Genomic DNA, 21,144 nt, shown 5'->3' on the forward strand with positions numbered 1-21,144 from the left:
AATGCATTCTGAAAATAGACTGGTATTTCAGCAGGTTCCTGTTGCTAGTAGTAAACAGATTCTGCTTCAGCATTTCATTTAATTTTTTTTTTGCATTGACTTTGTGTAGCCCCCTGGCGTTCTCTTGTAGACATAATCCAAGATGTACTTTAAAGCAATTCACTTTCTTTCAGGTGTTTCTGAGTTATAATGTTCGCATCATCGTATGTGACCATTTCCCAAACACATTTTCTGCACTCTAAGACAGGTGGTGGTATGGTCCCCTTTTTACAGGCGGGCAAACGGGCACACGGGGAGATTACGGGCAGGTCTGTCAGATGCGTGCGCTGATGAGGGAGCATCCACGACTAAGGCCTGGCTTTCCTGCATGCTCGTGGGCCCTTCATGTGGTTGAGGCAGAGCCCTGTTCACCTTCAGATGCAGCTACAAGCTACTAGCAAGATCTTTTGTTGCACACATGGGGAAAGAGGGAATGCACAAACAGCTTTGGCGTGGCAACGCAGATATGAATTCTGTTTGGGTGAAACTCGGTGTGTTTAGGCAGCAGAGAAGGTGGGCTTCCCTGTGCTCGTCTTCGCCTTCAGCTAGAAATGCATTCAGGAGAAAATTTGTTTATAAATGAGCTGTACAAGCTGGTGCTTTGACTTGTTAGGTAAAGGCCAATGGTGCCTGGAAATCTTGTGCTTCATGTGTGTGCAGATGGATGTTCTGTATGTGTGCATCTGTGTATTGTGCCCTGCTCGTGCTGGGGAGGGAGGGATGCTGGAGAAGTAGATTATTGGCTTCTTAGTGTGCTGGAGCTTTTAGAGTAGAAAGGGTTTCTGTTACTATAGTATTTCCCAGCAGATCAGTGCTTGTGCTGGGCTGCGAACTGTTTGGGGTCCGTTTTCCCCAGGTGTGGCAGTCTCCACTGAGTTGTGCTGGAGCAGATGTAGGGAGATAAGTACTTTCATCTGCTGAAACAGTAGGGTGGTTAAAATCTGTGCAGCTGCTGGGCCAACACAGATATTTGGCCAGTGTCTGCCTTAAATGTGTATTCAGCTGGTTGTTTTGGTTTATGTACGGGGGAGCTCAAACAGCAGTGGAGATAACATCCAGTTCTTTAGAAAGGCATGTAGCAGCCTTAGCACTGTTCCTGTCTGCCTGCCCACCTCCCACCTACATCTGCCCTGTTTATGCTGAGGATGAACTGTCAGGCTGACATTTTATGAGTGCAGGAAACTAGCAAACGAATGTGAATAATGGGAAGTGTCTGGCTGAGGCTGCCTAGCATGGTACCACCTGCCATCAGTGAGAAAACGTGGGTCCAACAGGGAGTTTGTGACTGTTGCAGCCCCTGGAAGACCCATGAAGATGGATGGATCCCTTTGCCATTACCAGTCTTACCCATTTTAAACTCCTGCCTTAGGAGCAAGGCTTTGTGTGTGTGTATGGATAGGTGTGTGTTGTTACTTAGAAGAGCTGTAGGTTCAGGGGGACATAATCTGTTGAGGTAAGTCTTGTTTCAGTTCATACTGTACATTCAGGAACTACGTGATACACTACCTGCTTTCTTCCGTTCATATCTAAATTGTCTCCAGGTCCTCGGGCTGAGGACAAAGTCCAGTATAATACATTGTTATACATCTGTGGAAGTGGCATAAGAGTGCTACATTGGATCTCAGAAGATTATTTCTTTGGGATTTTGTCTTTTCTGTAGTCGTCATTTTGTGAGCATCCAAGACACTGCCTCTGTGATGAGAGCTGTTTCACCTATAGCATCGTTTCTCTCTCCCAGCACATCATAAGTACAGTAAAAGGACAGCGGTATTGGCACCAGTCCCATTTTGCAGAAAAATGGCATTATTTGGCATTTTGGGCATGTTTCTGTATATAAAATGTCAGACCTTTTTCAAAAGCATTCAGTGATTTGAAGTGCCTTATGGTCTTAGCATCCAACGTTAGCCAGGTTAAGGAGCTTGCTGGGATGACACTGTCCAGAACCTGAACTTTCACAGGGAGTTGTGTTATTGAAACTACGTCAGTTATACCAAAGAAAAAATAAATCTATCACCTTGGGATTGGCTTAAATATCATAAAACCTTAGAGGAAAGAAAGATGAGAAATGGCATGGGGCTGGAGGTCCGATAGAAATAAATACCAGATGGATTCACAAAACTGGGACGTCTTGTTTGGAGCGGGTGGGAGCTTGGATGCCAGCTTTCCGGCAGAAACACGGTGGAGCCGGACACGCAGCTCTTCCCTAGAAATGTTTTCCTGGACTTGACTGCAAGTTCCTCTGTGGGAATGCTTCCAAGCGCTCCTGACCTGACCGGCCAGCAGGTACCGCTCTAGCATCAGCAATCGCGGCTGCTGTGGCAGCTGGCAAATTGCTCCTCGCAGTCCCTTCCCGCTCCCTTTGACCAGGGAATGGTGTGGCTGTAGCTTCAGGCACCAGTTTGGCCCGGGAAGCTCAGACTGGTGAGCTGGACAGTGTGTATTTATCTGCGTCCTGATACAGGGAGGCGGTTGCCACAAGATTTGCGCTTGGTTACTGCAGGCACTTCTTGGACTTCTCCTGGGTTTAGGTACACCTAGGTGCAGCAATGATGAGTTACTGGTCAGGAGGGAATTTTAACAGATTATTCTTTAATGCTCTATTCTTGGAGGTTTCTGGAGGAGCTACCCGAGTGGATTTTTCAAAGAACTGGGAAAACAGATTTCCTAAGGAAAGCCTTTTGCTTACTGAATTGGAAACTCCAAGGGCTAAAATCCAGTGACTGGCAACTGAGTGTCCTTGTGCAAACAGTTTGCGTGCCCCTCAGCCACAGCCAGGCACGACCTGTTCTAAGGCGCTTCTTTCAATGCAGCTGCAACCCCTCCTGCACTTCCCCCCACCCCCTGGTCATACAGGTTTCCATCCTGGACTATTAAAGCAATGCAAAGCCTGCATATTGCAGACTAGCTGTAATTAAATCTCCCAGCTGCAGAAATAGTTTAAACAAGTACAGCTGGAACTGACTGAATTTTTTCTTTACTGCCTTCTGGGCTCAGACCAGAGCGAGGGTCCTGCTGCCTCCCTGGAACAGGTAGGGGCGGGAGCTGTAGGAAGAGGCCAGAGAAGGGACAGCTTCTTCAGCTGGAAACTGATTGAGTGACCTTTCTGGTCTCTGGACTGAAGCGGGACCATTTCCTCTGTGTGCTGACATTTGCTCCAGCCCTGTCCTTCTGCCCCTTTCTTCACCTCCACTTCACTTTGTAATTGCCTTTTGTATTGTTGGTTTACCCCACCCATCCCCATGCTCCTTCCTATCAGCGTGTCCTCTCCAGGGATTCTTCTGCACGAACCTGGTCAACACAAGAGGCACAAAAAGGACAGCAATTGCTTTGCTTTTGTGGCCCGGTCCTTCCCATTCCTTGTAGGTTGGGTCTGTCTTAGTTGAGAACGCATGCCACTGAGGGCTTTGAGAAGAAGGTATGAGCATCCTTTTCTCTTTCCTCCCTTCCCATGCAGATCTCCGGGGGTACCCAGAGTTTGACCTCTCTGGGTTCTCACACCCTGGCTGGAGCTGCAGGAGAGTCAACTCTTAAGCAGCACATCATTTCTTACTGGTACTTTGTGTGTCACTGGGTTACTGTGTTTATGCAGTTGGGCTTGCAAACAGCACTTTACGAGTTTGGCTCAATTTCCCCTTCCCTCTCTTCTCCTCTGCCTCCTTCTTGCCCTCTTGCCTTTCATTTGTTCCTGGTTTTGTCATGATCGAGGTTTGGAGGCCGGAGTCTTTTAGGCTTCCGAAGACCTGCGTTTCTAATGTAGGAAAACAAGTGGAAAAACACGTAATCTTTTTCCCTTGGACTGAAATCCTACAGGCTCCTTAGTCTATTACAAAGGCACATAAATGCATAAGTGGCATTTCTTTTCCTTTGACAGGCATCTTTAAGGGGGGGAGGTGGTGGTGGTGGTGAAGGAAAGACAATTCAGTTGGTAAAACAAGAACGCAAGAGGTAGGATTCCTGATTTCTGTTCTCAGAAATCTTCTGCCACTTGTTGGCTGTCTCACTCAGAGCTTGTCACTTAAATTTTGTGTCCAAGTTTACCTAACTGTTAAATAGCTTGTTTCTGCATTTTCTCAGGCTCTTGCCTGCAGGAGGTGATTATGGAAAAGGTAACATTTCCCGTAACGGCTGAGCTGCAGTCGATTTAATTTGCAATTTGTTACGAAATAGTAGGTATTGTTTTACCTTCCTTCATCCCCAGGCAGGGGGAATGGGCACAGTGAGTTCCAGAGATAAATGGTGAGCCAAATAATTATAGGCCTGGCTCCTAGGGGTGGCTTGAGGATTAATGGCTGTTTGTACAGCACTTCAAGATCCTTAGCTGAAATGTGCTTCTAACTCGGGGGCACCGCGGGCTGGAGGTGGTGGGTACCCCCGGGCTCTGGGAGAGGTCAGCACTGGGAGGGTATCAGACCTTTGGAAGCAGAGATGCAGCTTCAGGGATGTGCCCAGCCAGGCAGGGGGGGAGTTTGTGTTAGACCTGGGAAATGCTCCCCTGTGGGATGGGAAGGTGGGAGAGAGAGATTGTCCTTTCAGGCTTGTTGCTTCTAAGCAGATGTGGCTGCACGGAAGAGACACCTGAGGAATAATAATACACCCAGTGAATGCTTCTCTGGCCATCTTTCTGGTCTTCCTATTAATCGGCAGTGTCCCAGCTGGTAAGAAGTCAGTGAGTGCTTGGCTCTCATGGATGTAAGAAGAAAACAGCTTGAGTTGCCTTCTGATGACAGCCAGAGCCTCCTTGGTCTTTTCCCCTTGGGAGCCGTGGGTGACCTCCGTAGGTTTCGTTAAGCCAGAGTACTGCATTTCAAGTGTTTTGGAGCTAATATGCTGCAAATGACCACAACTTGGCTAGGCTGGGACCTTCGCTGTCATTCTCACAAGTGAGGAGACTTCTTTGTTGGGTGCCTGCGCAGTGTCAGGGTCCCAGCGTGGCTTTTGCAGCTCTAGAAGGAGCGCTGAGTGCATCCCTTTCCAATCTTACCGGGGAGATTTTCGAAGGGGAGGCAGCGCTGTGAGAAGCGGCGTAAGACACGGATGGATCCAGCCGGCTGGCTCTCGTTTGAGTCCACAAGCAGCCGCCAAGGGCCAGGCACTTGGGAAAGTTCTTCCTGTCCCGTGGGAGGAGCACGTGTGTTTGGAAAGATCCTTGAGTGTAGCAGCTGTGGGTGGTGCAGGAGCCCAGAATTTCTCCCTGGGTCTCAGGAGTCCCTCAGAGTGGTGCAGGGAGCGGTTCGATGCTCCCAGCATCATCCTGAGCAGCAGCTGGTGGTGCTATGTGACAAAGCTCTCCTGGTATCGAGGGACATGTGACGAGGCTCTCCTGGTATCGAGGGACAGGGCACGGACTGTGTTAGTAACTGCAGTGACTGTGGGGAAATGGGATGGGTCAGGTTGTGGCTGGGGAGTCTTAACCGCACAGGTGCGGTGAGTCCATCCCAAATCCTTTGCTACTCTTGTACTGGGAGGGAAGGGAGAACAGCTTATCTCCTCTCTACAGCTCCAGGTTTTAGGAGAACATCCAGCACATCTGAGCTACAGAACATCGTCCTTTCTGTAGTTGTCTTCCTATAAGAGGTGTGTTTTAACCTTCTGCCTGTTCAGTGCTCAGTCCACCGGGCAGCAGCAGTGTATGTATGGCCCTTCGTCTGGCAGGGCTGTGTTCCTTGTGCTGAATGTCCCCTCCTTAGTATCTTCAACCCCACGTTTGGATTTTGATCCAACGAGATGCCATCGATCGCTGCCAGTTCCTATCTTGCTAGTTCCATCTGGCTGGGTAGAATTTGCTGGGGAACAGACCTGTCATCTGATCTTTGTCAAGTGTGTCTGGGTTTGGGGTTTTTGGTTTTCTTTATTATTATTATTATTTTTGAAGCTTTGACTCGTGGTTACGGGTGATGTGGATAAAAGTGTCTGTCCCCACCACCCCTGCCTCTGGAGAGCAGCACACAGAGAGGAATGAAAGGGCCATGGGAATGCTTTGCATCATTTTATTATTATGACCTTTAAGAAGACAGTGGGAGGATGGAGGAATACAAGGAAGACACTAAAAGAAGACCACACAGGCAGTGCTTAGGGGGGGGAGAGCAAACCCAAAGGGACTTCAAGAGACAGATGGGAGGGGAGGAAGAGAGATGGAAACAGGAGGCTGAGCAAGACTGGCAAAGAATGGCAGAGCCACCTTCTTCCAGTTTATCCAGAGAGCGGCAGGAGCTGACCTGGGGTGCTCTGTCCATGAAAAAACAGCCTTCCACGCGCCATTCTCCCATTTTCCTGAAATCTCTGCTTTTGCTCCTCCAGGCAACCATTAATCTAATATTAAGCCCCTTAACCTCTCTAATTGTTCCCTTTCAGTGTCAGCTGGTTTCCTATTAACCTTTCAATCTCTCAGTAATGCAGTTACTTCTGACTCCAGCCAGCCCCAGCTCTAAAGCTTTACCTCCGGCAGTGAATTTTCCAAGCTTTCACTTTTTTTCTCTTTCTTTTCTGTAATCATTATTACTGCTGTTAAGGAGCCAGTTTGAACCAGCCTCTTAAGTGCACAGGGCTGAACCAGTCGGAGTCTATAAATAGCCCTTCCCTAACCTTGTGCCTTATTTCATTAAGTTGATTGGCTTCCCTCTCTCCACTTCATTGCATCTCTGTCTCTCTCCACCCTCTCCATTATTGATGCTGGTTCTTTTGTTGCTGCCTGAGACACCTGCTTGTTGATAGCAGCGTTGATCAGTCGCAGGTTTTTCTCTTCAGAACAAAATAGCACTGTTGCTGGGGAAGCATCTCCAGAGTTTCATAACAGAGGGAAAGCAGAGGGTGAGGTAGGCCTGAAACAGCAAGTGGGAAAATGCCCACAGCGTGCAATAGGGAATTGCATAGCTGAGCAGCAGTCGCAGGGGCAGAGTTTGCCCTGTGGACTGCAAACCTGTAGGCTGGGTTTCTCCTGTGACTGTCCATGCGATTGTATTTGAATGCAGCCTCCTGTGCAAATCCCATCGTGCAATGTTGAAGCCAAGGCGTCTGCCCAAGGACAAATGGCACTGCAGTTCCAATCGAGAGTGCTGGCCCAAAGCAGACCTACGCATCCCTGAGGGCAATGTGAGGTGCCTGCCACATCTGAGGCGGATCTGCCGGCGACTTTGACATCATTAATTGTTATACTACTGCTGCTTGACACCACAACCTGGCAGAGCATAGCTTGCTTCACTGGCCACCACCAAGTTGCAGCGCAACAGTGTCTTTGTGCTGTGCCACCTCTAACTCATCTGCTTCTTTTGGTGCTGATGCAGCTCTTGAGCTCTGCTCAACCCTGGTGCTTCTCCCCAGGGCCTCCAAACTGCTCCTGTTTTTTGTAAAATACAGTGGATGTTTGTAGTGAAGGCTGAGTTGAGAGGTTACATGAAGTGACCTGGAATCTGGTGACTCTGGAGTCGGTGTAAATCACAGCTCCACATCGCAAGACTGGGCCTGAGTGGCCCTTGCAAACTGCCTGTGTGCAGTGACACAGTGGGGCACAGCATCTGCCGGTGCTTTACAAGTATTAGAGCGTTATTGCAGTGCTGTGACAGGTTCTGTTCCATGAACCAGTGACAGCAATGGCTTCTGCAGGTGGGGCAGCACCACCTCATTGCAGAAGAACTGGGATCAGAAATCTGTTTTACTGTGTGCCAAGGGGCAAGTTCTCTCCCTGTGGAGCCTCGTTTTTCCCCAAAGAAAGGAGAGACTCGAAGGAAACTTTTCCAGCCTATGCTTAGGCTGACATTTACAGCCTTTTGCTGCAGCTCAGAAGAAGGATTTGTGTGTCTAAAAGCTCCTCTGTTGTTTTTTTTTTTCTAGCTGTATCATTTGTCTAACACCAGCTGTTACCTTTCCCTGAGAGTCCTGCCTCAAAGTCAACAGCAACTTACCAAAATAATAGCAGCTATTCTCCTCCGCGCTCTGTGCAGCTCTGTGTGTCCCTGCTTGCCCGCTTGCTGCTGTTCCTTGTCGGAGGGCAGATTCTGGCAGCAACGGGCCTTTGTCTTGTTTTCTGGCAAACGACCTCTGTCTGCAGCAAGGCTGGAAAGGCAAGCAGGGGAGAAAGGGGAGCTGGTAAAACTGTGGTGAAAGCAGGTGAACTTCTGGTGGCTGCTTTTTTAACCGTGGAGTCTGGCTGTAAAGGCCCGGAAAGCCCCTCTCTCTGCTAGGGCAAGGTGGCAGCTGGCACTTGTGTCTCTTTAATAACCCAGGCTCTCCCGGACAGCGGCGCGCTCGCTTTCCATCGCTCGCAGCTTCCTTGCTTTCATGTTTATCCTTTTAAATCCTCAGGCCTCGCCTTTGTTCCCTTCCCCGGGATGAAGAAGGGCCCCCCAGGTGCTGCAGCGAGGCGCCGGGGGGGTCACTGGGGCAGTGCCCCCCCCGCCTGCCCCTCAAATGGCAGCTGCTAATCATGGAAGGGGCTCAAGAAACGCTTCGCGTCGTGGCTCTGGGCGCCTCATGGCGAGTGGGTTGGTGGCTGAGCTGGGGGTTGGGATCAAGCCTGGGATTCTGCCCCTCATTTGTGAGAAAAAAGGGGGCCCAGGGGCTTCTCTCATCCCTGCTGAGCCACGGGGCAGCAGAGGGGCATTGGGTGCTGCTCCCCCCGCCTGGGCCTGCCAACAGGTGCCATCTCGGGGCAGGCACCGTCCCGGGGTGCTCCCCTTGGTCTCCACGGGCTTTGTGCTCTGCCTGTGAAGAAGGGCATCCGTCCTGCAGACCCCACCAGCGGGGAAAGGCCCTGGGGGGGCTGCTGCTGTGGCCATGGACAAGTGGAAGCCCCTGAGACCAGTCAGTGGCCCCTAACAGAGCCCCAGCTGAGCGAGGGGCACAGCCTGGCCCCAGGGGAGGACTCGGGGGCTGAGTCGAGCTGGGCACCCTGCTGAGAGTGGAGGTTAGCGCCTATGCTGGAGGCAGGGGAGGGAGAAAAGCCCCCCAGGTGACACCGGGAGGTGCCTGCTGTAGATGCAAATGAACATTTACTTTAGCACAGCTTGTTTTCTCTCCACATTTACTTCCCCAGGAAGGTGCAGTGGTGGAGGAAAGGGTCAGGGACTGTGACTGGTACCACTCCCTGCCACTCTGGTCCCATGCCAGCAGGTCTGGGGGGTTGCTCAGAGCCCCTGTGAAAATTCCTGGCCTGCCTGCTCTTCACGGTGGGTCCCATGCTGCTGGTGGGAAAGCCAAAACCCATGGAGAGCCCTTCTGACCGCTGATAAGCACTCTGCAGCGGGCACCGTGCTGTCCCTCGCTGCCGGGGAAGGGTGGCAGCGCTGATGGCAGCGGCAAGGGCTGGCGGGGTGGTGGCACATGGTTGCAGAGTGACATGGAATGCCTTGGTGTCTCCCTGTTCTGCCTGCTGAGAACGCTGCCTTGCAGTGAGGGTGACCAGTAAGGGGTCAGTGGAGCAGAACGTGTTCAGAGGGGAAGGCGATGGGCGGTGGAACTCGGAGCAAAGCTGCCCCTGCCTTTTTTGATCTGTATTACGACAGGCGAATGGTATCAGCGCCTCCTTAGCTACGCCCCAGTTGCCCATTTTCCCTGGCTTCTGTGGCCCATCCCATCTACTCCCCTTCCCTGGGAAGCTTCCTAAATATTTGCCCCAGTGATCAATCATATGACCCCACTGCAGCAATGTGATACAGCTTTAGCTGTGCTAATCAGCTTAGCTTGGGCCCCTGACCCCTGTCATCTTATTTTAGGAAAAAACTTTACACAGTGCCTGGTGAGGGCTGTTCAGTCCAGAGGATTTAAATCCAAAGTGAAAAATAGCGACACAGACTTCTGCTTTTTTCTTTTGTAGCCAGAATTCAGTTTACCATTATTACAGCTTCTGATTTGTCATTCCTCTAGGAGGAGCTGAGCTTTGAATAATACACAGAGGTTTCAATTGCATGGTAAAATATTTGACTCTTTTGACTGTTAACAAAAAAACACCCCAAATAGTAAATGTTGCGTGCTTTGGCTGAAGCACTTAAGAGATGCTCAGTCATCCAAATGGACTTGGCCACTGAATCACTTCCCTCCTTTCTCCTCTCAACTTTAAATTATATCCTTTCAAGCAAAATATGCTTTGAGAAAAGAATAGTGTTTGATGCAGGGGGCTGGAAACATCTACCTCGAGCCACAGGGGGGTTTGTGGGGGATACACCAGAGGAGAGATGGGCCTAAAGATACACATATTCTTGGGGTGATTTTTTTTTTTTTCTCCTCCACAGAGAGACATCTCTAGTCCAAAGCACCAGCAAAAGTCAGAGATGAATGAGCAGCAAAGAGCCCAGCTCCTCAGCTGGTCAGCCAGTGGTGTTAGTGGGAGGAAGTATGCTGATAGCTAAGGCTCTTCCCCAGGCGCCAGGAGCGTAGTGTGAGCCCTACAGACATCATAAAAAAATAGGGACTACGCGTCTGGAGGAGCTTGTTTTTGGTGAGTACTAACAACCTTCCCTCCGCTGCATAATCTCTGAAGGAAACAGACTGGCTCTGTGGGGGAGGGACAGATGAGGGCAATTATACAGGGGCAAAAGAATAACTTGAAATATGTTGTTGTGTAAGAGGAGGGTCTGGCAGAAGCTGAGCACCTTCCAAAGCCTGAGAGCTACTGCCAGTGACAACTTCTGTCATCAGCCCTGCAGGTGAACATCCAGTGTGCTGCCAGGCCAGGAAACATCTCCAGACCCGCCCGAGGGCTTTCCCAGCCCAGCCCAGCTACTGCGGCAGCCTCTGCTCCCAAGCTTCTGAAGCACCATCTGGATTCAACAGGAGGATCTTCAAACTCCGTTTGCCATATCTCCAGCCCTTCCCCCTCTCCATGAAGCATGTCCTTGAGTGAGTTAATCATCCTGCTTTCTCAGCAGGTGAAAAGATCTTCCTATTTAGCATCCCAGGGGAGACATGGCAGCTGCCCAGGCATAGTAGAAGACTTTGAACATCCTCAGGGTTTTGAACTTGTATTGTCCTCTTGACACCCATGACTTGAATATAGTCTGGAACTGATTAACTTGGCTGCTTCGATCTCTGGAAGGGAATGTTCTTCCTGCAGTTAAATATTTACTCATCGTTGCATGTGGACCAGGCATTACAGAGGCTAGGGCTGCATTTGCATTCCCCCACCCCCACCCACCCCCCCAGATGGAAAGAGAAAGGAACATCCTCCAGCATCTCAGTACTGCCACCTCCATCCTTCATGTCGTGGCCAGTTCGACCCAGCTATCCTGTTAGCATCAGCAGCATTCCTAAACCATGAGGTTTGTAGCTCATGCCATGGGGAGCCCACATTGCGCACCCAACAAATGCCTCAGTTCCAAAGTACATCCTCCGAGAACAGCATGAGTCGCTTTTTTGAAAATCACATGTCTCTAGCACTTACAAACACCTTTGTATGACGTTGCTTTGGGAGATGTAGAGCTCCCCCCTCCCCAGCCTTCCACTGGCAGAAGGACTTTTATGGTAAAAGTCATTTCATCACAGTGAAGGGGTTAAAATGGGAAAAATTGCAGCATCATTATGGGATTTTAGAAATACTGGGCTATTCGCATCTTCCCTCCAGCTCTGACTTGCTGGAAATGCTGGTGTGTGTGCTTTTGACATGCTGATATAGCCAACAGGTACCTGTCAGCCCCCTCTACCGCTGCCCAGCATCAGCCTGCTCCGTCCTCGCTGTGGCAGGGCAGAGAGCTGCTTCCCAGCCCCAGGACCGGGTCTGGTCCCAGGACACCATCAGGTCGGCACTGCAGGGTCTGTGGCGGGGAGGGAAGAGAGGCTGGGAGGTGTTTTGGCTCAGCGCAAGGCTGGGCAAACACAGCAGCTCTTGCCTGGGAATAGGTGCAATCCCTGGCCACGGTGGTGTTATCCCTGTTGCTCCTTTGCAGAGGGAGCCTCCCATTTCCTTTGGCCCTCTTTTTTTGGGTGTATTTTTTGTCAGGGACTCTTTTTTTGGGTGTATTTTTTTTCCCCATCTCCGTGGCACCCAGATGTTAGCTTACCATTTCAGGCAACAATGACAACAACCAAAAAATAATACCGCTGTACTCAGTTAATCCATAGGAAAATCCCACATCGGCAGACAAAAGGTGGAGACGGTGCTCACGCATTTTCCCCTAAGGGCCTTGGGCAATGGAAATTTTCTCAAGCTCCATTCATTAACGAAATAGATGAGCAGTTATGTAAAGTCACGTGAGGGAAGTGGTTGGGCTTTGGTCAATGAAAGAGTTAGTCACACATCATTGAGCTTGATGGGCCTGGGAGGAAATGTGGAGCCAAGGCTTTGCTTGTTCAAGGGCTGAAGGGGGAGAATTTTAGCCATAAATCTTCATTACCCCCTGAGCTCAGGCACCACCTTTACAGATCAGGCACTGCAGGAGGCACGTGGTAGTGCCAGGCCAAAAACAGGGAACTGAAATCTGTTGAGATTCTCCCCAGCTTTCTCTTCCCAGATCACTTACCCCTCCTCTGAAGGACTTAAGCAAGCACCCGATGATTTTTGGGGTGCAAATGTGCTGTTGTGCGTCCCCCCAGCCAGTCTGCTCTGGAAGCACTTGGGGGTAAGTAAAAGAACACAGTACGATTCGGCAGTCACAGGGCAGATAAAATCTGCGTTTAGGGCTCTCAGGAGCCACCAGAACATTACTAAGACATTCAACTGGGGGAGGATTTTCAAAGATCTGTTCTGAAACCTGCCCATTACCAAAGTTTGTCCCTGGTTTGGACTGTTGTCTCTCCTTCTGTGAATCAAAGATGGTGCCAGCATACCGAATTTCCCTGGACTGACTGTAGGGGAGAAGATAGGGTGCTGATTGGGTTCCATGCTTTGGTACCCAGTTAGATGTGGTCTGGAATAATGTTCTCCCATCTCTCACTGGCTCTCATCCTCTCCCTTGGTTGCCCAGCCAGGAGTCCATCAGTGCCCTGAGTCTGAGTTACCTTGGCCCTTGGCTTTTCTTAGCTTCTTCTCTGGGGCTTGCAGATCTGACTTTTAGACAATGGTGTCTTGCAGAAGACAAACCAGCTTTGTTTTCTCTCATTTGCTCTAATCTCTGGATGCTGAATAACCAGCTTCAATCTGCTGGTGTCTTTTCACCTTGCAGACTCTTGAAGGTCATTTGAGAGCGTTGGGCTAGCAGGGCAGCGAAGCTTGGCTGGCAGCCTCCAGGGACGCGGAGCAGCAATCACCTGGCACAAGCCGTCAGCAGGACTCGTGGCCTGACGGGTGCAGAGGGCAGGGGAGTCTCAGAAAAGAAACTCATGTGGGGTAGGTAGGGAGGATGTGAGGATCGGGGTGTATCCGAAGCTTGGTTTGAATGCCTGACGACTGGGAATAAGTGGGAATTGTGTAAAGCAAAGTCCCTCCCACATTTGCTGGTCTGCCTCCAGCGCTGAGGTTGTGAAACCCTGGGAGCCTGCTGTGGGGAGGGAGGTGCTCGCCCTGATGGTGCTGCTCAGGACATCCCAACCACACGTGAGGGACTGCAGCGCCGGGTGCAGATTGTGCCCTCGGTAAAAGCCCAGCTGTCTCCCTGAGCAGATGGTTTCCAGGAGTAGCCACATTCCTGACGGCGGGGAGCTGGAAGGACCACATATGGGATATACCTTAAAATAGACAGAGATATAGGAACAGAGTTCAGGTCCCAGGCAGTGTGGACTTGCTGGTATCTCAGGCGTTTATTCTCGAAGAGAAGTGCTGCTAAAGCTACAGCTGCCTCAGCCGTGGCTGCAGGTGTCACTGGTAACCCTGGGTGCATTTTCACCCAGGGAAAGGATTCTGGCTGAGATTGGTTTTTTCCCCACCAAATTCCTTTCTGCTTTATTGTTTTCTACTTCTCTAAAAGCTGAGTGGGAAATAGGTTCCCCCTTTCCCAAAGGTTCAAGGTATTGTGCTAAAAGAGGTATCTTGAATTGGGAGAAAAAGTTAGTCTCCAACTTTGCAAAGAGTTGGTATTTTGCTAGGGGTAAAAAAAAAAGCTCTTTTGAAATTATTTCAGTAACCTTTAAATGTTGGGGTTTTTTTAGAACCATTTAGATATATTTAGCCTTCTGGTTTTTAACAACTAAGTATTGTAAATCTGTGGTGAATTTTTTTTGTGTGTTTTGGTTCTAAAAATGTCTAGGCATTATGATACTTAGAAAAGGGATCCGCTTGGCAATATTTCAAGCTGTCAAGTTATGTGAAAGCATCTCTTCCCCAGGAATTATTTGATTGTGAGGAACTGGCATTGCAATTTGAGCAAAGTTTGGCAAAAGGTTTCCACCAATTTCTCCTGAAACCTGTATCTTTGCACTGTGAAGCTGTTACTGGCTGTTTGCAAACCAAGTAGAGATGGGTTTCAAGACAAAGCTGCTCGATGGCAGCTGGAGAACTCAATGAGAATAATTTCTCTTGGCTTCCTTTCTTATTCTTTTGCTCTTTGAAATAGTTGTTCTATACCCTCCCCCCCCCCCCCCCCCCCCCCTTGAAATAATACACCACAGCATCAGTTGTTTCTGTAAGATACTGGGAGTGTGCAGAGTCTGCAGGTTCCCAGAGCTGTTGGGACAGTGTGCTGCAGATGGGAAGACCCAACCACCGGCAGGTCAGGGTGTGGATGTGGAGTCAGTGAGAAGAACGAGGAATCAGGGTTTCCTTGCTGCCGGCCTCTTGCTTAGCTCTGCAGCCAGCGCAGCCTGACTGCCTCACCGTGTCTGCTGGAATGTGTGACACCGGGAGCCCACGGGAGTTAATTATTAAACAAACTGGAGTTATTATTCCCTGTGCCATGCTGTTCCCCACATAAATCTGCTGCACAGTAGAAAAATGATCCTGTGCATCGAGAACAAAGAAACCTTTCCAGGATGAGCACATTTTCCTCTGCTGGAGAGCTGCTCTTACTTCAGCTCCCTAGAGCTAGAAGAGCGATGCACTTGTCTCCATAAAGGTGGGCTTTGGGAAAGGCGGATGAAAGTGATACAGGGAGTCGTGGCGCTGATTCCCATAATCTCCCCAGCTGTTAGCCTGGCCCCAGAGCCATCTCCTTATCAGAGAATACATTTCTGCTAGCAACATTTCAGAGTCCAGAAGGAAACATTTTAAAGTCACCTTTGGCATTTCAAGGCTAGCACAATTTCCAGAGTTTCCCTGGACCTCTAGATAAAATATTAACTCCTGGATGAGGTGCAGAGGCCCCAGCAGGCTGTCAATCAGCAGCACAAATGCGGAGACAGGCTCTGGGGCAGAGATGGTGAAGGGGGCAGCCAGGGCTTAAAATCCATCTGTGACTAGTTTCACTTGACAGACACACAGGAAAACCCAAAGACTTACAGGCGAGATCCATAGATGTCAGCCGCTCGGGAAGGGGTCCCCTTTGCCAAAACAGCTTACCCTAACTCTGGAAGGGGACGTCAGGGAGCCGCTCTGGTTTCTCGGCTGCCAAGCCTTTCTGAAGCCCCTTCTCTCACACAGAGGAGGGATGGTTCTCTCTTCTGTGGCTGCTGAACCTGGCGGGGGTGGGAGGTCCGGGAAGGGCATGTTCTTTGGCAGGGAGGGTGCATGGGCTGAGACCCCTGCAAAGCTCCAGCATCTCCCCCAGGCTGCAGGGGGGCCCAGGCAGGAGGGTAGGCAGCGCAGATGCTGGTAGTGGGGTGGGTCGGGTTGAGGGTCTCGGGTGTTGCTTAGGTGTTTGGCTCAGGTACTGTGTGGAGACAGATGCCCGAGCTCTGCCTTTCACCGCCCAGCAGAGCAGCCCTGTGGAGGCAGAGCACTGCAGGGGGGCTGGGAGGAAACAGGTGGGCAACACCGGCCACTTCCCTGAGGATTTAATCCCTGAGGATCTATGCTCCAAGCACTTTAGCAGGCGGCCTCTGTACCTGACACAGGTGTTATGCTCTCCCTGTCTTTGCTGGCTAGTGCCAAGCTGAGTTGGTCCTTTGCTGCTCTTCTCAAAGAGGGCAGACGTCTCGTGGAAGAAGTCCCTTCCCTTTGCCACATGCTGCAATAGCAGGGAAAAAGAAACACGGAGATCCTGTGGCCCAGGCAAAGCCAAATCTACGAGGTGACTGGCAAGGCTGGCCATGGGAGCCAGGAATCCTGGCTCCTGGGAGCCAGCCACTGGCTTGTATTAATTACTTCTTTGAATGTTGTTTAAAGGGACAGCACAGAGTACGTGCTTGCTTCTGCTGGGCTCACTCAGGTGTGTTTGTGGTGGCTGTTGCTTTTCTTCAAGAGCTTACCTCGGCTCTTTCCCTATTCCTTCACTGGCACCCTGTGAAAGGACTGCAGCGGCCCGCGTCATTCCCTGGATGCAGGAGGAGTGTCTGGAGCAGACTGAGGAATCAAGAACCGTGCGCACTCCAGAGCTGGCTGCAGGCAGCTAGCCGTGCTTGCAGGGCTGCTGATGCCCGGCCGCGGCTGACGTGAGGCACGTGGTGAGGTCCTGTCCTGCTCCTTGCGCGTGTTGCACAACCTAGCAGTGCTGTGCTGCGGCCACCTTCCTCACCTATGACCCCGCGGGCCACACGTGGCTGCCCAGCCTGCTCTGTAGCCTCTTGGCTGTGATGGTGGGTGTCATCCCGTGTGGTGCTGGGTGTCGCTGCATGCCCAGTGCAGCTCCTTTGCTGAGGGACCTGCTTCACTGATGGCTCACGCTGCCAGAGGCACCTGGCTGGGGACCGCCTCTGCTGCAGGGATGCTGATACTGAGAGGTCCATAGTAACCTGGAAAGAATGTTCAGCAGGCTGCTAAAGGAAAGGAAAGCTGGTCAGAAAGGGATTGACACCTGGCACTCAAGGGCTGTGTGGTCCAATTCATCACCAACTTCACCCTGGCTTTATCACAGCCTTCACTCTACTTCCCCCATCCCCTCCTGCAGACAGCATCACGGGGAGAGGGTGTGAAGGAGCCCATATCTGCAAAGACTGGGAAAGCCTGGGCATGGACAAAAGTCACAGCTAGAAGGCTGACCTGCTTCAGCGTCACCGCACTGTTTTGCTCCTTGCTGAAGCAAGCAAGGGTACATCTCCACAGGGAGGGGGGATAAAACCCATCTCCTCGCCTGTGCTCTGAGTTGGCTGGATGCAAAATAGCTCCATTTCAGGAGGGACGTGGGTGCATGAGATCCATGAGTGAGTTGTACCCCGCCTCTCGGCATCTGTAGTCCATGTGCTTTCCACTTCCATGTGTTTAGTGCTGGCATGAGCCATAAGGGAACTTTCCTCTCTTTTTCCTCACTCTCTCTGAGCAGCTCAGAGGCTGTGCGTGACCAGCCCCGGCTCTGGACAGGGGCTAACTGCAAAATGTGTTAAACAAATGTTGGTCCTCTATTTCCAACATTGGCTGACCCAGAAAGCTACAAGTGCACATGGCAAAGTCCCCTCTGGTGCCTTCCCCACCGGGGTTTCTTGAGAGTTCAGCCTCCTGAGGATATGGGGCAGGCTGGTCCCTCTCAGGTCATTCTGGACTGGCTCACAGTGACCCCCTGAGCTGCGCCTCTCCCCTCTCCTGCCTTCCTGCTTGCCAGAGTCTCAGCCTAACCCTTGCAGAGGAACAGACATCCCTCTGTAACCGCACAGTCTGTCATGTCTGCCTAGGACCAGGACCTTGCAACTCAGTGCTTTATGGACTCTCAGCATCCCCACTACTTCATGGCCAAAAGATGTGCAAGCAGCGTCCCAGGACAGCTCTGAGTAAAATATTCAGCGTCCCAGCAGGAGCAGAGTGTCTCCAGTACATGTGACATCACTTAGGCTCAGCTTAACCCTGTCACTGTTTATGGATGGATTTTGTTTACTTAGAAATGTGAGTGAGTCTGGTTAAGGAGAGAGTTAAGTTACAAAGAAAATACACAATTGTCATGGAGAATTAGGATTACTCAGCAGAAAGAGGCCCCTTTGGGTGCTCAGGACCTTGGCTAACTCATGAGGCTGACTGGTCTATGCCCTAAACTAGGACTAAAATGCTGAGAGAGGTCCTAGAGCTTCATCTTCCCTGCCTCTGGCATTAAAGGTGACTGAGGAGATACCAGGGCTCTGGATGCTGACTCTGGGCAGCCAGCACCTTTGTTCTCCTAAAGGGGAAAGGAGAAGCCTTCTTCACGAAGCTGCAGCTTCCTTAGCCATTGTGACAGGGAAACAGATGGAATTAAATCATTTTGTCTTCCCTCCTTCCCAAAGAGCCTTTATTTATTGTTTCTACTTCACATCTTGGTTGGATGCTATTCCTAAATTTGGACGTAAAGTGTTTTCCGATGCCTACAGCCTCCCTGTAACCACACAAGCTACAGATCAGGAGGCAGGTGTTACAGCAGGGGATCTGGCACAGTGTGTGTCTTTCTTCCTCTGCTTGGAAAGAGCCGGGTCAAATATTAGTTTGAGATGAAAGTGAATGTCTTCACTTTGTTAGGAACAGGGCGCTGATAATGACTCTACCTCACATGCTTGGCTAGCCTCGTGCCATGCCCTGGGAGGCTGCCAACCTTGCGTTCAGCTGATCCCTTGCTATCTGTGAGGCCAGGCAGAGCCAATGCCCACTCAACGGGACTTTGTCCTCCCGACGGCAGGCAGCTTACGAAACGTCAGCCTTTGCGTGTGCTGGCATGGCAGAAAGGCTCTGGCCCTCACAATAGCGGTGTTCTCTGTGGTCTCGGCTGGAGAAGGCTAGCACCACGTTAAACCTGAGGGCAGGCGGCCTTGGAGCACTTCTCAGCACGAGCTCATTAGTTACTGGCAGCACCCGCGGCAGCGGCTGCGGGCTGGATGGGCTTTCCGCAGCATGAGGATGTGGCGGCGGTTGTGTGCGTGCATGTGCCTACACTTGCATGCGTTTTCTCTGTGCGTGGACTAAAAGCCACGGCCTTTAAGACGTGTTAATAATCACCCACCACGTTTCATGTATTCTGTGCACAGGGGACAGGGCTGTGGGGGAAGCCGGTCCTGTCTTACAGAGGACCATGCTGCCCAGCCACCGTGCCCTGGGCTGTGTTGCTGTCACCACACTCTGTTGCTGCCACAGACCCTGTTTGCACGGAGCATGTCTTTGCCGATGCAATTATGCCTTTCTTGTCCAGAGACGCTTTCAAACTGTGAGAAAATCCCATTCTGGCTTCTGTAGTCCTTTCAAAGGGCAGGTTGAGGTGTTGCATTGATGCCTCGGTGCTTGGATCTGCTGCCAACAAGATCAGGTACATCTCCTGAGCACGTGTTGGCCCTATGGCTGTTTATAAGTTAGGGTTAATGAGGAGCCGGGGCTCTAAAGAGCGTAGTCTTGTTCCTGCCGAGGGCTGAGCTGGGAGACTTACCTCTGAGCTCACTTTGTGCTAGCTGCAGAGCAGAGCCGGGCAGGGTGCTGGAGGGACCTCTCTGTGGTCAGTAGGAAGGTAATTCACCGGCGTGGCTGGGGTTTCCAAAGCGATCTGCCCTTGCATTGGAAATCAAACTAGCTGACACAGGCAAGGGGAAGTGTTTGTTCAGTTTGAGATCAGAGGCTCTTGTTTTGAAAGCTCGGGTTTATCCTCAGTCCTAACTTCTCTCCATACAGCTTTAATCACTGGTCTGGGAACAGAGGATTTGAACCATCTCCAGAGCTATACAAGCAGATTTGGTGGCGCTCAGTAGTACTCTGTAAATAAGTCCCAGCAGGCAGCTGTGTAAGTAAACAGCTTCTTTGCAAGCACCAGGGCCTTTCTCTGCAGGCTACGTAGGCTGGTGGCGGGTGCAACGGCAGGGCTCCGCTAGCTTTCGCAGGGGCAGCCTAAGCACCACAGGGCGGGCAGGGGCTATCTGCAGCTACCCACGGACAGTCGTACCACCCGCTTCGCTGCGGCTCAGCAAGAGCAGGGTTTGTATCGGGGAGCCAGGAAACCAGCTGTGTTGTAGAAACAGCTGTGCCGTGACATCATCTTTGTCCCTTGGTGCGTATGTGTTTCACCAGAGGCTTTAATTACACAAGCGTGAACTCACCTTACCTACAGGGCCAGGTTTCTTGCAAAGTGCCTGCTGGAGGAAAGATACGATTTTAGGATAAATGAGGGAGGGACATATTCTCTTAATGCTTCATGGTAGACTTCTGGAGCAGGGCATTCTGGTGCAACCGAGAGTAATATATACCCTGAGCCCTTGCCAATATTTCCCTTTAGAAAACGACAGTGTTTTGACCATTTGGACAGAATATTTCAGAAATTCTTCATGCACACATGTATGTAGTTGAAAATTTAGAGAAAATGAATGCATTTGCCTTTAAAAGTGTTCGTTTCCATTAAAGAGCTATTCTCCTAATACCTGTTGTGTTAGGTGTTGTTTTTTTTTTCCAGCTGGACAATATTGCCTAGCTCTCAGGGGCCTGATGCTATCAGGCAAGACTCAAATTATTGAACCACCAAGGATATAAATAAATGCCGCTAAATGGCTTAGCTCAATGGCCTTTGCCCTTCCTGGGGGATGGAGCTCATCTTCCATCAATATGATTAGCAGAGGAGATTGTGTATTGATTAATCGTCCAGACTCATTTCTCATTAGCTGGCAGTAGCCTGTGATGCATGACCTTTTCCACTGGAGTCGAAGCAGCACATTTTACTCCCTGGTGGTTGGGTGCCCAAATCCTTCAAGGTCTTGAGGGTCCAGGCTAACAGATTTGATGGTTGTCTGAGGGTAAACAACGCCCGGTCACCTCCCTCCAGGATGCCTCTGGGGCAGAGCTAAAGCTGCCTGGCAGGTGGAGGGCGGGAGGGGGGGGAAATACCCTGCTAGCCCCTTGTCTCTCTAGGGGAGAGCATCCCCGACATGCAGACCTCTGCAAAAAAGAAACACAAAACACTGCTTGGAGTGCAGGTGTGCTCACGCGTTGGCCGGTGCATTTCTGAACAGGCAGCTTAATGACCCCGTCTGGGCATTGTCCGTAAATCGGCGCTTTCCTGCTGGGGCTGGAGCGCAGTCAGCTGGGCGTTGCTGCTTTCCCCGGGAGGAACTCGCAGTCCCACGGGCGCGGGAGGGCTGGTGCAGCTGGATGGGGCCCCAGCACTTCCAGCACGGCGTGTCCCCAGGTCCCCAGCCTCCAGAGCTGGCACCTCTCGCTGCCTATTGTGTGCGCGGCAGGGGTTTCAGCACCAGTGTTAACCTGCTCTTGAGCTTCACAACAACAAC

General features: G+C 51.0%; 1 protein-coding gene and 1 long non-coding RNA gene across 3 annotated transcripts in view; one reads left to right on the plus strand and one right to left on the minus strand.

Annotated features, from left to right (window-relative positions):
* CD58 (CD58 molecule) overlaps positions 1-12,552 on the plus strand; it is a 51,641-nt gene extending 39,089 nt beyond the window's left edge. Inside the window, exons 8-10 of one of the 2 annotated variants that reach the window (XM_040596399.1) lie at positions 10,263-10,468; positions 10,669-10,869; positions 12,477-12,552. In XM_040596399.1, the coding sequence (XP_040452333.1) occupies positions 10,263-10,276 (14 nt within the window). In that variant the 3' untranslated portion in view covers positions 10,277-10,468; positions 10,669-10,869; positions 12,477-12,552. Of the gene's footprint in view, positions 1-10,262; positions 10,469-10,668; positions 11,042-12,476 lie in introns of those variants that run through there. The other variant, XM_040596398.1, reaches the window with a different exon arrangement.
* On the minus strand, positions 10,667-19,331 carry LOC121089279. Its single transcript, XR_005828178.1, has 2 exons — positions 14,532-19,331; positions 10,667-13,629 (listed from the first exon to the last, which is right to left on the minus strand). It is a non-coding gene; the product is annotated as an uncharacterized LOC121089279 (long non-coding RNA).
* Between the last annotated feature and the right edge of the window lie 1,813 nt (positions 19,332-21,144).

Source organism: Falco naumanni, chromosome 5 (genome assembly GCF_017639655.2).
Source record: "Falco naumanni isolate bFalNau1 chromosome 5, bFalNau1.pat, whole genome shotgun sequence".
NCBI lineage: Eukaryota > Metazoa > Chordata > Aves > Falconiformes > Falconidae > Falco > Falco naumanni.